The 16341-nt window shown below is 36.2% G+C and overlaps 1 protein-coding gene across 1 annotated transcript in view; it reads right to left on the reverse strand.

The window, feature by feature from the left end:
* AVEN (apoptosis and caspase activation inhibitor) overlaps positions 1-16341 on the reverse strand; it is a 102630-nt gene that overhangs the window by 72307 nt on the left and 13982 nt on the right. Inside the window, exon 2 of the mRNA XM_049825229.1 lies at positions 7590-7770. Coding sequence (XP_049681186.1) covers positions 7590-7770 — 181 coding nt within the window. The remainder of the gene's footprint in view (positions 1-7589; positions 7771-16341) is intronic.

The raw sequence follows: 16341 nt of genomic DNA on the forward strand, positions 1-16341 counted from the left end.
AAATGGGATAAGACAAAAAGAGGAGCTGCAACTGGGATTAAGGAAGAAATAGGTACTCTGTGTTCTTTAGAGCACTTCACAGCCCTTCTTTCACTCCAAAACCAATGTTTAGAAACAGCACTGCTCCCTGCAAACAAATTTCTGAGAATCGTGCTAGAAGAACAGGTCTGTCAGTCTCTTTTGGTGGTGGTTTATATGCAGTCTGATTGCATTCTCATCATCCTTACCACAAAGAGAAAATTCTGGTTTTATAGAATTTTACATAATTTCCGTTTTTTATTTCTTGCTTTAATGTAGGCTGCTGAGAGATGGAACAAAAGTATTACAATTAATACCCCTCCAAATCGATCAACATCTTTTAATATTACCATAGAAGTAATATCTACTAACATCCTTATTGGAAAAGAACCAATACTTTAATGGGCAAGCAAAAGAAAGTCCCTGCTCTAAAAAGCTTAAAGTCTAATGCAGGTGATTTGACAGTGGTTCAGGATCAGAAGTGTAAAAAGGAAACCAAAAGAAAATATTAAAATCAATCAAAAGTAATATATGGCAACAAAGAAAATCACAAAGTTCATGGAGTAAAAGGAAAATTCAAAGGAAGGGGGAAAGGCAGAAAATAAGTAAAAATAAGTAAAAAATAGGAGAAAGGGAACAGGAATGTAGTGGCAATAACATACTAAATTTTGAAAATGAAGACTGGAATACTAAATGTACTGTCTGAGTACAAGAGTCGGAGTAATTCACTTTTGGTTAGGGGATTTCACTGGCAGGAAAGTCAGAGATGATGATGTGGCAGAAGCCATGATAACCAACATGAGGCCTAGTCAGACAGAACTGGTTTTAAGGGCATTATAAAAACAAAGGAAACGGTTAAACAAGAGAAACAGTGAATAGGGTCAGTAGACACTTTTATCTAGCTCTTAAGCCCACAAATTCAAGTAATGAACATGACAACAGCAAGACAGGAATAAGGACATATTGCTCCACATTTAAACTTACTGATTTGTGATTTTATAACCAAAACATACTTAAACACAATTCAGCAGAAATACCTCAGTATACAGTAGCAGTAAAAGATTAAGGCCCAAGATACAGAAGGATATTGGTCAGACAGCTTTTTCAATCCAGAAATCTGGAACTTAAAGAAATGAGTACAATCAAGGTATGAAAAATTAAAAGAATGGGAAAAAACTTACCACACTGATTTTAATGGGAACAAAATTTAACCCCTCTAGTCTGTGAATCTTACTCTATTCAATTCTAAATCATAAAGCGTACAAATCTCTCTGAAACACTGACACCTTTCAGTTTATTCTTTTATTACTTACTATTAGTTTTACAGTACTATCACTGACACATATATGGTCACATAGTTGTAAGATATTAGACTGTTAAAATTAAAATAAGAAATGTTCTTCTACATTTATATGCATTCAAGTAATGTAATCACATTATACTTCTATACTTCAGTCATACAGTTTTAGTTACATATTAGACAAAACTTATGAGGAAAAAAAGGCACAGATATGAAAGCATATATAATGAGCACAGATTACCTACTACAGGAAAATACATTTATCAAGAAAATGTAATTAATACTTAAAATCTGGCACTTCCTATTTTTAGTTCAGATCAAAAAAAAAAAAAAAAAGGACAGCTTGTCTGATTAGAACAAAAAAGATGAATTTCTGTAATGTTAGGAACAGTTCAGGAGGAAGCACTGAGCAGATGGAGAACCAGCTTCCACTAATGCCAAGTCCTGTGATTTTACTGCAAATCTTTATTGTGGAAGGGTTTTTTCATGTTTGTTTGGTAAAGTTACTTTGGCTAGGGAAGAGGGAGGGAGAGGGGGAGAGACTGCATTTCAGATACCTACAGGTATGTCAGCAGTATCTCAGGTCTATCAAGAAGTCAAAAGTTGCAGACTGCCCAGGCATAACTGTCACAACCAAAACCTTTGGAAATGAGACCACGGGGATAAGGAGCCTCCACAGCCGGAAAATGGCATATACCACAGGACTATCAAAAAGGAAGGGAAAGTTCTGATATGCTGGAATGGGGCTAGAAGGAGAGGCAGGAGAGGAGAGCATGTCAAGGAACCTCAGAGAACATTTATGGAATGAGGTAGCAAAAAAAGGAGAATGTGAGGAAAGATGCAAGTAAAACACATGCCCTTAACTGTTTATTTCAGGAGCACATATACTAGGAATCTTCAAGTGACCTATTACTAATCCTTAGTTGCAACAGTATAATCTTCTTTCAAGACCAGTAACCTGGTACTAATATCTTAAAGCTGTTGATAACTAATAAGAGTAACCAATACCTCTATGTTCTACACAGAGCTCATGTCACTTGGTGAAGACCAAGGACATGAAGTTTTCCATCTGTTGAATTTCTGACCAAGTAAGATGCACTAGTTGAAGACACATTTGTTCCACACACAGTCATAAAGACATGCAAAAAAGAATTAAAAATTACTTTTCACTATTTTTCACACAGAGCAATAATGCTTTTGGAGCTGATGAACATCAATTCTTCATTAGTCTAGGTATCTCAATGGTACAAGAAACAGAGATGCAGAAACAGAGTTCTATAGAGACACAGGGACACAAATAATTTCACAGAACAGACATACAAAACAAAAAGTAGTAGAAGTTGGCAATCAAATACCACTGGAAGGAAGGAACCCTGATATATACAGTAATCCAAATCAACAATGGGTTAGGCAGTTCTGTAAAGAAAACTGATTTTCAGCTATTCTCTAGAATTTTAAAACTCAAAGGATTCTTTTTTAGCATCCAAACCATGTCCCACCATTGCCATTCTTTTTGTTTGAGCAGAATTAGCATTGAAAATAAGAACACTCATTTACTCTTCACTCTACTTTTTTTTTTTTCAAATCTCTGTTAGTATATACTTTAGAAGAGTTGAAGAAAAAGCTATTTTTAACACAAGCCTTGCTCCACAAGTTTATCTGTTCAGCTTTTCCAAGGCAGACAACGGTCTTCTGTATACTGCTAATTCTAATGTACGTATCAATGATGAAAATTACAAAAATGCAGCAATATATTGCAGCTGACACATCAAAATTAAACAGAGAGGCCCAAAACCAAGAGGTTAAAACCCCAAAACAACAGAGTTTTAGGGAACAGAAAGTAACTGTTACCTCACAAGTCCTATACTTACTGTTCATTACTATTATGCTCCAGTGACTGCTCTTTTGATTTTTGCTCCACTTCTCCTATTGTATTCAAGTGCTAGGTACCTACAGAAATTATATGTATTCTTACAATATCAAAACCATTCTGTCAGTTTTATTTGAACTACACAGCATTTCTCTTTCTTACCCTTTAAGGCCATCAGAATTATTCAGCCATGGCCAAAAAACCAAACAGGAAAAAATTCATGTCCAAAATTATGGGTTTTTCATCTTGATAATCATCACATCCTGCAACTCAGCACACTGTTATTGAGGCACGTACATTGGCAGCTTTTGGCTGCTATACTGGTAATAGCTACCATGTTTAAAAGAAAGTGATCAGGTCCCTGGACACATTTTGATCAGCTCTGTAATGAGATTTTAAAAGCTTATTTTTAAACCGAAAGCATCTATTCACAGCCAAAAACCTAAGGACTTAAATCTATTTTGGGACACTTAACCCTCATCAATCAAAAAAATGAGGACAGCTCTTCAAACATGGCAAGATTCTTCTAGCAAAGTAAAGTTATCCTATCACTTCCACTTCTCTTGCTCTTTACGCTTCAACAGCGTTTTTACTAAATTGATTTAAGATATATTCCCCAAAGGCTTCACAATGGACTTGTAGTTTACATCAGCTAGACATGAGAAGCAATACAGAAAAGTTTGCTTTGCTATATTCAAGGTTAATTAAAAAAATATTATAAAATGCTAAAATAAGGAAAGAAACAGACTTAAAAACTAAAGTTATCACCCTACTTTACACACAAATATAATAAGCCCTAACAAAGCAGCTCTGTCAGGCTAGTGACATCAGCTGTTATCAAAGCCACCTGGCAGTTCTTAAGACTATTTTCAGCTGCTCTTTTAACTATTCAGTCTGAAATTTTCCATGCCAATTGTCTGCTTCAGGTAGTTTTTTCCTCACCCACCCCTCACCACCTTTTAAAAAAAGGTCAGAGAATGGCTGGAACATTTTTCTACTGTGAAATGACCCGGGGGAAAAAAACCCTTGTAAGCTCTTTCTTTGAAAAACTGTAAATCACTTTCCTGCCCTGAATCAGTAACTTGAAATCAGGCTGGACAATATTTTCATATGAGAGATACACTCTGCTCATTTTGTGAAAAATCTGACCTGATTTAGCCAAGCTACAGGCTTCTAGAAATCAGAGTTTGTACATACTTTTTGGCAAGTTCTACTAGAGCTTAACAACCAATCACCACACAGTCCATCCTCAGTGACCTTCTGTGTATCTTATCAACATGCAAGGCAACTGAATTAAGTTTTCTCTAACCTCTGGTTAGGAGTGAAGAGCCAAATTTTCACTCTAAGAGACGTCTGCATTTAACAGGCATTAGGTACAACACTGAACAAAAAGTGTCATCTTGCATATTTCTGCAACCTCACCTATTCTGATACCCCTGCCATAGTTGAAAACAGTGGCCTGTCACTTCATACTGTTGGGTAACTGAGTAGGATTTAGGGTATACCAACAGAGCGTGTGGAGGGAAGATGGAGAAAACAGCTTGTAGTGGAGAGTAGAACTGAAAGCTCGAAAGAATTAACTGGGATTGACCAGACAAGGAAAGAAACTAAAGTGAACATAAGAAGATGTGGTAGCGGATGAGAGAAAAACTAAGCCAAATGAGCAGTCCCAGGCAGAACAACTCAGAACTGGGGATCACCAGGACTGGATAGAGAGAGGGACAGAATACACCTGACAGAGCTGGACTTCAGTGAATATATGTGTAAGGGAGCTGGCTCACAACAAAAGACTGAGAAAAGACCTACCACCGGTAATCAGAAACATAGACAAGAAAAATCAACAGAAGAAAGGGAGAGCAAGAAGAATTAGTAGGCAGGCAAAGGTTGACAGCAGAGAGACAACATACAGTCAGAGACAGCCTGGGACCAGTCAGGCCTAAATATTTGATTGAAAGACAGAATCAGTGCTGCACTGGTTACTGGCTTGAGGCAGGGACAAACTGGAAGTATAGGCAAAAAACCTAAAAAAAGTGTGTGTCTTCAGAAGCTATTGAAAAACATAAAATAAAATACCCTGAAAACTTATCATCCTCTGCAAATATCTCTAAACCTCCTACTTCCCCTCTCAGAAAAAACACCCTACTTTCCTCTACTACTGATAAAAATGCAGTATAACAACCCATAACTCTGTTACTTCCTTAATTCAAGCAACAGTAATGTTCATGTACTAGATTTAAAAGCTCCAGTCCTGCTAATTATCAACAGGACACCTATATCACAGAATATTAGTCTTCTCATTTTGCTATTTTTTGGCTGATTTTAACTAGAAAATTACATGTAGAAGCACGGTTACAAAATATTAAACAAATAGCAAGCTTGGAATTTTAATTCCTTGGACATCAGGAACTCCTCCATTTAAGTTTGTCTACTAGCATTAGTTCTGCCTTTATTACTACATTATCCCAAACTATTTTTCCTACCTTACCTCATTCAATTAACAGGGTATTTGCTGGGAATAAATCCAAGTTGTATCTTGAAGGATGACATCCTAAGACCCTGCTTTCAGTGTTATGGAATCTAAATGTTACATAGGAGAACAGGTTTTTAATCTGAGCTTTTGCCAAAGGATTCTTAACTGGCTGCATTAACTACATTTTTGTGTATTAATAGTAAATTGCAAGAACTTTCTAAGTTTTTATATTCATGCAAAATGGCACTTTAACTCCATTCCCTCTCCAGTACTTCCCTAACTGATTATTGCAATTGAATTGGATCCACCATGCAATTTCAGAATGCTAAACAGCAATATACTAACAGAAGTCAAAATTATCAAATAAAGCAGAGATGCAAGCTTCTTCTCAGACCACTAGAAATAAAGATGACTGCATTCTCGGTTTTCACACATGAGCCAAAGAAACCCCCTGCTTTTTATGTGGCTCCAAGAAATGTGCATTATTGTTTGGAAGGTACTTTTTTCATGCTCTGAAGGTACTTTATTTCACTACTGTTTCTTATCAATTTATTTTAATGTCAAGAACAGTCACAATATATCCTAAAATAAAGCAGTCTTTAAATTAAAGATTTAGAATTAACAACTTAGTTAGCAAAAATACTAACTAACAAGATTTTAATTTTAGGCATTAAGAGAATCTACAGCGTAAAATAAATGGACTGGTAATAGCTGTATTGGATTATAACTTACCAAAAATGCAAATTAGCAGAAATATATAGTATTTCCTTATATCTTCAGTTCACAAGTATTATTCATCAGAACACTTTAAAGACATTCTGAAGGCTAAGCATAAAGTTAGAGATATTAAAGTTTGTTTTAAAAAGCTGAACCGTGGCAACCTGCAGCTTAGGGTAGGTCTCTTGATTTTAAAAGTTTTGACTTGTGAGATCTACTTCGCTCCCCAGGCTATGTTACCTATGCAGTTCTGAGGTCCATACCAGGCATCTTGACTCCAACACTGTTCACCATACAACATACCATTCAGAGAAGTCAATACACATCTCATGATCCTATGATTAAAACTGGCAATTTAGACACAATTCTGCAATGTCCATGCAAAACTGAACTTCAGAAATTGATTCTGGTGCAGACAAAGCAAGCTCTGGTCCTTGTTTCTTTACCATAGGTAATTTCTAACTTACCCCTCCAAGCTGTGGCTGAAAAATCCATTTAGATTTGACAGATTTCAAAGCTTCCAAGTTGCTCAAAAAAAACCCATAATACATTGTTTGCAGCTTTTACTAAATTGTATTCCAACACAGCGGCACATCAAGAGTTTCTAAAATAATTTTAGGGAACTGTTTTTTGTGCAACTGCCCTTACTATTCATGTATAGCTAAACAAGAATAGGATCCAGTACAGCCTGTCCCTCCACCTCCTCCTCTTATTATCTCCTTCAGAGAGTAGAAAACAACTCATCTTTATTTTCAAGGAGAGTAACACCTGCTATTCATGCACACCTCTGTACAGTGCTGATTACAAATCTTTGTCAAAACAAACAACAGCAAGCAGCTGCTTGACTGCTTTGCTGTGTTTAGTCATACTAGCAACCTTTTTTTTTTCTGGAAGGCAATGCAATGACCAAGATTGGTAATAAATTAATTATCAGCAAGAATAGGCTCAAAGTAACTGGATGCTGCACACACTCAAGACCCATACATAGTTTCATGAGAAGTCTATAAATGCAGCAGCCCTCTTATGCTCCCCATCTGCCACAGCTCAGTGCAGCCTGTATGCTACAAGGTTGCTTCCATAGAGACCTTCAACACTCCTAAATACATCAAGGAATGGTATTCTAGGGTCGTGTTTCATCATCAAGGACAACAGCCAGAAAAGTAGTAACATCTCAAAATGCAAAACTAAAAATCTATAAAGTAGAAAATGCTTACCTGCTGAGCTAAGCAAAACAGTGAAGTCTGTCCCTCTCTGCGATTCCCCACGTTCACTCTGTCCCTCCTTTTCTGTACCCTCATAGCGGCTCCAGTTGGAAAAAATCTTTCTTCTCGAGTAGCTTTTCAGTTCTTCCTTCTCTTCTTCCTCTCGTGATTCAGTGTCATCATCCTCCTCTACCTGTGACATGAATAGACAGTGAAGTCACTGCAGCTCAACAGCATTTTGTTCTGTATTTAAACAGTCATTCATACAAACAACTTTAACCACAGAAAGACATATCAGCCTGGATCCCCGTCAAAATCTTAGATCAGGTGCTACCATCTTCCTGAACGGTATGTAATTCATCAATAGTATAATTAAAAGCACCTAGTAAAGCTTCAGTTCTTACAGGTGTCAAGCAGTGACACTGATGCAAGTTCCACTGGTTTCCCTCCTATTCTGGAAACCCATAATGAATCCTTCCTGAAACTGAGAGCAACGTGTAGGGAACAGAACTAAGAATTTAATCACAATATCTCTGTCTATGTGTTGCAGTGATACAGATGATAACTGAAAGAATTTCTATTTATAGAGCAGAATAGAAAAAAGGTAACAAATACTGCAGAAAAACATCTGGAAAGGGTGATCTATGTAAGAATTTCCATTATAACCAACTACAGGGTCTTAAGTTAACATGGAATAATTAATTGCCTTCATGGAAGCCATTTCTGGAAGTACACATGGAAAAACTAAATAGACGGCTGGCAGTCAATCTCCTAGTCCCAGCTCTTAAAAAACTCTAGGGTCAAAAGGAGAACTCATTGCAGAGTCCACTCAAGATGCAAGCAAAATAGGCATTTGCCACAAGTACTCAACAGATGTGGAAAACTCTCCCCTCCTTTGAATCCTCTATATTAACAGAGCTCTCAACAGGCAAGAGGAGAAGTGAGAGCAGCCAGAAAAGTTCTGTACAAGATACTTTCTGCAGAGGTCTAAAGCTCTGAAGAGGTAGAATAAAGGAATCAAGAAAGAAGAGATTCCCACTGTGTATGCTCCCAAACATTCCTGCTGACAGGTCCACCCTCTCTTCTCTCCATTACTCCACCTTTCCTTTCACAAACCACAATGTGCTGCTGCCACAAGATTAAATTTTGCTGTCCCAACAATAAATACATTCTTCATGACCAGGGCAGTGAAATTCAAGTTTATCTACACTACTGTAAAGCTTAAAGCCATCTCGATTCACTATAAAATAATCTGAAAAGCAAGCTACCTTTTGGCAAGTCATTATATATCTATAAACCAAAACAGCTCACCATCAGACACTGGCTTTAAGGAGGACCTTGGCTTTGATAGTTTAAGCCAAATGTAATTCTGAAATACATGTGAAGAGCAATTACTTATGTTTAAAAAAAGCCCTTATGAGTGAAAATCTGCAACATCTTGTGCAGAAAGAGTACTAAAATCTCTAGTGGTTACTGTGTTTCTAAAACTACATTAGAGGTTTTTAAAGCACACACTGTGGACTTACATATTGGTACAACACTGGACAACCTTGTAAAAACAACTGCTCAAAGCACCAAATCAGGAACAAACCACCATCACTTCATTAACTTGTTTTATAATCAATGAGTTACTTTCATAGCTCAAGAAAGGACATAGAGCATTGCAACATATGTTTTAGATTGATTTTAGAAATCCATCTTGAAGAAGGCTTACCTACTCTGTAAACTATTTTGTAGTTACATTTTGGCTCAGGTAGACAAGGACAAACTGTTTGAGATTTTCACATTCCTTTAGCGTCCAATTACACAACAGAAAAACCTCTATCAGTGCCAAATAAATCCCTGTTGTACACCAAATACTATATTTATATGCAAGTACATCATCATAAAAAGAAGACTGACAGACAAAAAAGTAGAAAGTAGCAGTTTGTGGACAGTGGAGCATTACTACTCCTTAGCTCTGAAAATATGTTAAAAATGACCAAAAGTAGCAGTGAAGCCTGTTTCATGGCTTTTACACAAATGCCCACTAAAAGGTAAAGCATCTTCAAACACAATTGTGAGAGTTTAGATTCTCCCATGTTTGACATCTTCAAAATGACTGCCCAGCATATCATACAAGTAGCAAAATCAGAACTAGAATAATGACTTCCCAAGAGCAATAATCTACCAATCTTCATAAACAAGCTTCTTTCAGCACTGTTTGAGAGATCTGGTTAGAAGGAGAATGAAGGAATGGTAAAATCATCAAAGAGCTTAAAAACAGATTAAAAGCTGTTGTAATTATACAAGTACACTCCCAGTTGTCAAACAGCTGACAAGAAGGAAAATACTCTATGCAGTCTCACTGGTTCTGTGCAATTTTAGGTTAATTCTCTTTTCTTTCTATTCATCAGATAAATACACTAAAATGGTTGTTGTGGACAGTTGTTTGCATGAGCACGGGGATGAAGTCATAACTCTATTACTGGGGACTGAACCAGAGCTATAGTTTCCACAGAACAAAGGCCAGATCCACATATATCAAGATAAGAATCAACTTATTTGTCTTCTGTTCTTCTCCTATAAATTGAATGATTTGCTATAATCAAGTAAACCTAGTGAAATTTAGTGCCCAAAATAACTTGGAGTTGATACAATTCACAAGTCAAAGCAAGAATAGAGCTACACAGATAGATCCGTGTTGTACTTTGTTTTTAAGAAAAGATCAGAATTGCCTTAGGCAACTATGACATTACATATACTTACTTACTATAGACCTGTTTAAAGGATTCACTCCTTTTGGCTGTCAACATAAACAAAACAGGAGTATCACCTTCTTATTTTAACAAGCATCCAGTAAACTAGTATGGATTCAAATGTTTCCTCTTAAACTGGACTAAATTCTTTTTCACATTCTGTTATTAGCTATGTTATACAGCACACCTCAAGGAAATTTCATTTCTTAGAAGTAAAATCGTTAACTTGAACTTTGAGAAATAAACCACAAGTTCTCAGGAGTATGAACAGCAGTTGTGCAGCCCGGTTCTCCAAGTACTGTCCTGAGGTTTACTTTTGAAATGAGTAAATTTCAAATACAAACCTGCTTACATTTCCAATAAATATTTAATAGAAAATTTTACATGATGCACTGCCATCGTACAAGATAAAACTGCAAATAATCACATTTGAATATTCAACATTCAAACAACTTAAAGATTCACCATTAAAATTATCAAATACATAAACCAAACTCTGATCAGTGAAGCTTCAGAAAATAATTTGCTTCTACCATCTCAAGAGACAGCTACCATCTAAAGTAACAACCTCAGAAATATGTAAACATAAATCTTCATTACTTTCTTCTTAGCTGCCTATTCAGCTAGACTATAGGCTGCTACCATTGTCATCATACCTTACTGAAAATGAGCCTTAATCAGCACAGAGCAAACATCTGTCCTATATGTCATGAAAGAAAATAACTTCCCTCCTGCCCCATCCTCAAACAACAAATTATACAAGCCAAAACAAACTCTAGAAGCCAACTCAAATATAACCTTTAAAACAGTGTTACTCAGGTAAGGAGAAAAACTTATGACTTTAAACAGTACTGAACTACATCTACATGTTATTGCTCAGTGCTGTAAGGCACCATGATACCACAGGAGGTATAACATTTATCTGTTGTGCCTCTGTTTCAGATAGTATTACACGCATTACCATTTGCACATTTCATTGAAATTTTGAAAGTGGGGAAAATATGCAAAAGCCCAGTTGAACAAAACCAGGAAACCTTCAGACTGTTTTGCCTATCAGAAGAACAAAAAAAATATACACAATGTGCTGCCTAAACACTAAGTTCATCAGAGTCATTCAAACAACAGTGAAAGAGCCAAGCTTCCCAGCAGAGGACCTTGCACGATTTGGGGTCTTCTGTCAAGGAATGTATTTTCATCCTTTACCAGAGCCTATGACTCTGCTTTCCTTCTGAAGGAAAGCAAAATGCATAGCACACATGACCCCAATCTACAGTCTAACACAGCAAAAGGCTATTTTAGTGCACCCTCCTTTATACACTAATTTTGCATACAGGGTTGGGGATGGTATGGTATTGAGAAAAAATAGGAAAGCAGGCTTTCTGTTTGACTTTTCTTACAGACAAGAACATGTTGATGCACACAGTTCAGGAATGAAGGTGTCAAAATGAAGTAAACATTGTTCTGAACTGGCAATTTCCCCTGGGGTCATCCTTCTGCACTTCCCTGGAACCCAGAGTGGTTTGGATCAAACCAAGGCTGAAGTACACAATGGATAAAGTGCAACAGTGACCTCTTACATCCTGCTTCAATTACTCAACCACTCTTTGCTGTAAGTGCAGTCAGTCCTAGCGTGTTAAGCACACGTGTGCAAACACTCAACAAGAATTGTTGAGCTCACAACCCTTTTTAGAAAAAAAAAAAAAAAAAAAAAAAAAAAAAAAGGTGCATTAAAAGTCAGAGCTTCCATTAAGACTTTCTAAAACTGTATTTATTACCCTTAGGAAGCCACAGGAGTTAAGGCTTACAGCCCTCTTCCTGTTCAGTTCTATTAACTCTGTAAGAAAAGTTTAACACATTTAATCTCTGTCAGTATTTAGAATATTCTACAAAGACCAGGAGGAACATAGAAACAAAGTATGTTCAGCTTGCCTTTCTTGGGCCAACTGGCCTTCCCCATTGTGTAGGTATCACGCATTATTAGATTTCCGTTCTATTTCTTTTGTAGTATTTCTCCCAATTCTCTTCCCAAGAATGTCACTTTACAGAACATACGAAAACATAGTTTGAGCATTTGTTCATCTGCTAGAAAGAGCATAGCTATTTCTCTCCTTCACCTTCTTCCCAAATTTATACAATAACCTTTTCATTTTATCTTTAGAAACTCTTCACAATTATATTGATCAAGTGCTACTTTTCCCCTTCATTACTGTAACTTCTGTATTACTGTTTTGAATGTTACACTTCTCAAAAACATACACATTTCCTTAATCTTTTCCATTCTTTATCAGGGACACTTACCTACCATACCCCAGACATCTTAGAAATTCACACAGAGTCCACAATAAACAGTTAGCCACTGCCATGCATGGACACTTGGATGTTCATGGACAGTGATAACCACTGTCTACTCCCTGCATTTGCTGCTCTCCTAACCAGCAACAGCACACACCAATTCCTTGAGTAAACTTCTGCCTTGATTCCTTCTTCCCTTCTTGGAAACTGCTGTAAGGCTGTGGCCAAGTGCGATGACATTCAGGCTTATCTGTCTCAATCCCAATTTCTCTTCTTATCAGGGGAAAAAGATAGCAAGACAAAATGAAAATATTCTGTGGGTTGAATCTGACCTAGGCTATCAGCTGCATCGAAAACGGGCATATATCTCCTTCTCATTTGTATTTAAAATAGTAGGTGTCTGTGCAGAGACAATTTCTCCTCTCCTGCTCATCCCAGTTAAGCAGCATTTGTTACAGTCAAATTCTCACAGATGGAACCCTACGACCCCAAGTCATAGGGTCAAAAAAAAATATATAATTAAGCAACAAAGCAGTTCGTGATCTTTACACTTTGAATTGTTTCGCAGAATAGAAGTCTGTACACAGAGGCTTGCACGTGTGACAATAAGTAAGGTAGCTTGGCTGGTATTAACTGAGTGGTTCCTCTTGGCAGACATAAGTGGAAATGTGAACGGCAGCTACACTTTAATGACTTAAATTGCTCTTGGAAAGACATACCTGCTTTTAATTTCATGGTTCAAAGTTATTGCTGGTGTATCTCATGCTGGAGCAATGAGATTACACCAGGAATTATCTTAGCACAATATGAATACAACACAATCTCAAAAAGATTTCATTTTTTTCGAACAGTGCTCATTAAATGCACTGTTTTTTACCTTAAATCCAGAAAGGTACAAGAGAATCCCCTGACAGCTTAATTTTCTCTATGACAATGATTGATAGGCTTATACCTTATGATAGCTATATATAGCATAATAATCCTCAAAAAAGTTGTTCTTATTTTCCACATTTACCTAATTACAACCCCTAGATATATGTCCCTCTTCTCTGTCTTGTAAGTAATTAGAGATTAACATTAAATCTTAAGTTGGCAAAGGAATACATTATCTGATTTATTGTGGTGGAAATTTAATGGATGCTCTAAAATACAAACTGTATGGTCTATTAAAGAAAAACAGAATATATACTCAGAATTATAGCAAATAAAAGCAGCACTGCATTTTTTAACATATTTCTTAGATTAATGCTATTATTTTACAAAAGACAAAGTACTAGTGCAATTTTTCCGATACTGATGCAAGTTTGTAGGTATTTAGAATCAAGATGCCTTTACCTACAAGAAATAATACGGAACGTTATCTTTATGAAGTTACCTAGACAGATGGCTGTAATTCAGTGACAGAATTTGAAATGCAATTCACAATGACAAAGACAAACAGGAATTTAGTTTTAAAAATAAAAAAAAATAAAAAAATACCAATAGTGAATTAACAATGTAAACATGTCTGTCAGTATATTACATACATAGTCCACTATCTGGGAAAATCCCATGAAGCATGCCAATACATTGTTCTGTCTACCTAGAAATACTAATGATAAATATCTGTACAGAGGAAAAAGAGCAAGTTAAAACAATATAAAAAGGTCAGTATGAGGTAAGAGTAGAATACAATCCCCCAAACCATTCTTATTTAGTACTCTTAATCCAGATTTTAGAAAAGTAAACAAAAGATAAGATTTTTAAATTTCCATGAAAAATAAGATTTTCCTAATGCAGTGATACCATAAGATACCATAGCTTCTTCCAGAGACAGAAGAGAACATTTTGTAATAATACTCAGCAACACCTGCCAAAAACGGTGAGCTGTTAACTTATCTATACTGAATTGTCTTCAACAGATATCATATTCACAAGTCTGACCACAATAATAGTGAAAAAGTAAATATAATAATCTTGCCCACCGAACTATTTTGCTTCAAAGTTCCTGCTTATTCTGTCTATGAGATGCAAATAATTGGAACTGATTAAAAACTTCAAATGAAGAGAGACTGTTTTCTCATTACTGTTTAACTGAAAAAAACACCTCTAAAAAACATTCTTTGCACTCAGTAAAATTATAACATAATCAAGCGCCAAGAGGCTACAAGTCATTCTTCATCTTTCTCACAGATCATTATTAATATTTCCACAAGCTATAGCCATATTTTGTATGAATCTTAAGCCTCACTGAATTGGAACAACAGCTTCTATTAGGAACTAAATCTCTCCCTTAGACTCACTGAGCCAGGGAGGAAAGAAAAAAAAAAAAAAAAAAAAAAAAAAAGCCCCACAGGCAAACAGCTTGGTTATTTTGTTTGTAACTACCGAGTTAAATGGCAGACTATCTTCCCTCTCAACGAACTATAAAAGAATCCATAAAATCTGATGTTCACTTTCCACTGCTATCTCAGAAATATCTCTGGAACCTGCTAGCACATGATTAGCTGCATGGTCCTTCAAATGGGTGGCTTACAGGGGCAAGCAAAATGAACCAACCTCTACTACACATTGCTCAAGTTTTGTACTGCAGCATCTAAAGACCCAGTCTGAAAACTGTTGACTCATAGATAAAATAAACTTAATAACCATACAATGTACGTTCACAGAAAGGAAGTCTCAAAAGCTCCATTCTCTAACATTAGAAGTAGACTTGGGAACTTGGTAAAGCCTGTCAGGTAAGTATTTATTTTGGAAACTGCGTATTTCAACACTTCGCTCATGAGATACAGGATTTTCCAAATAACAAAGCCACCCACTAAAATTTAGCTCTATTCATTTAGATTAAAACTCCAAACTGAAGGATATTTGATGGGTTATAAGAATGGCATCATTATAAACGCAGCACTCATTCTGCACCATTTTGTGAAATTCAGTAGAGACTCAACAAGCTGCATTAACTGTAGAAGTCCTTTTCCTCCTTTCCCCAAGGCTGAGCCATACTGTGAGCAAAAAGCCTGTAGAAAGTTTGTCCAGCTGCTGTCTATAGATAAAGAGACTTTTGATTTTCTAAACTTGCCAAGCCAATACACTTCCACCAACAAAAAAGCAACTGTATTTTTCCTTTAATTCAGTGGAAATGATTATATGAAAGTTACTGGCAACTATGCAAACTTGTCAAGCAATTTATACAAAATTGTCACATGGACCTGCACAAAACCTGGCAGCTCTATTACTTCCAAATTGACAGCAACTTAAAAAAGCCAAATGTTTTTCTTACAAACGTTCAGTCAAAAATATGAGTGCAAACATAAAATAGGAGCCTCTGTCTTGACAGAAATAACAGGTTTCAAGAAAACCTTACAAAGTAAGTATGTTGCCACAAAGGTTATAGCATTTCCAGTTTGGTTAATGATTGTTCCCATATATAGCCTGTATTTGCCAAAGTTAGGGGGTTTATATATTGCATACATATGGATCCACATATGCGAATGTTGTATGTCATATTCAAAACCAAATTATACTTAGTATTTTGGATAGGTTAAGGAAAATTTCTACAGAAAGTTATTTGTTCTTACCAAATCTGCCGTTGCTAAATAGAAGTATCCTGAGCTGCATTAGAGACTGACTGTACCCAGAAATGGATTCAATTCTTATGTGTTAATGTCACAGTATTATAGACTAATCCAAGCCGAAAGGGATTGCAAGAGTCATCTTATCTAGCTACCTACTCAAAAGAAGGTCAAAACTGAAAT

This window comes from Accipiter gentilis, chromosome 22 (genome assembly GCF_929443795.1).
Source record: "Accipiter gentilis chromosome 22, bAccGen1.1, whole genome shotgun sequence".
In the NCBI taxonomy this organism is placed as follows: Eukaryota; Metazoa; Chordata; class Aves; order Accipitriformes; family Accipitridae; genus Astur; species Astur gentilis.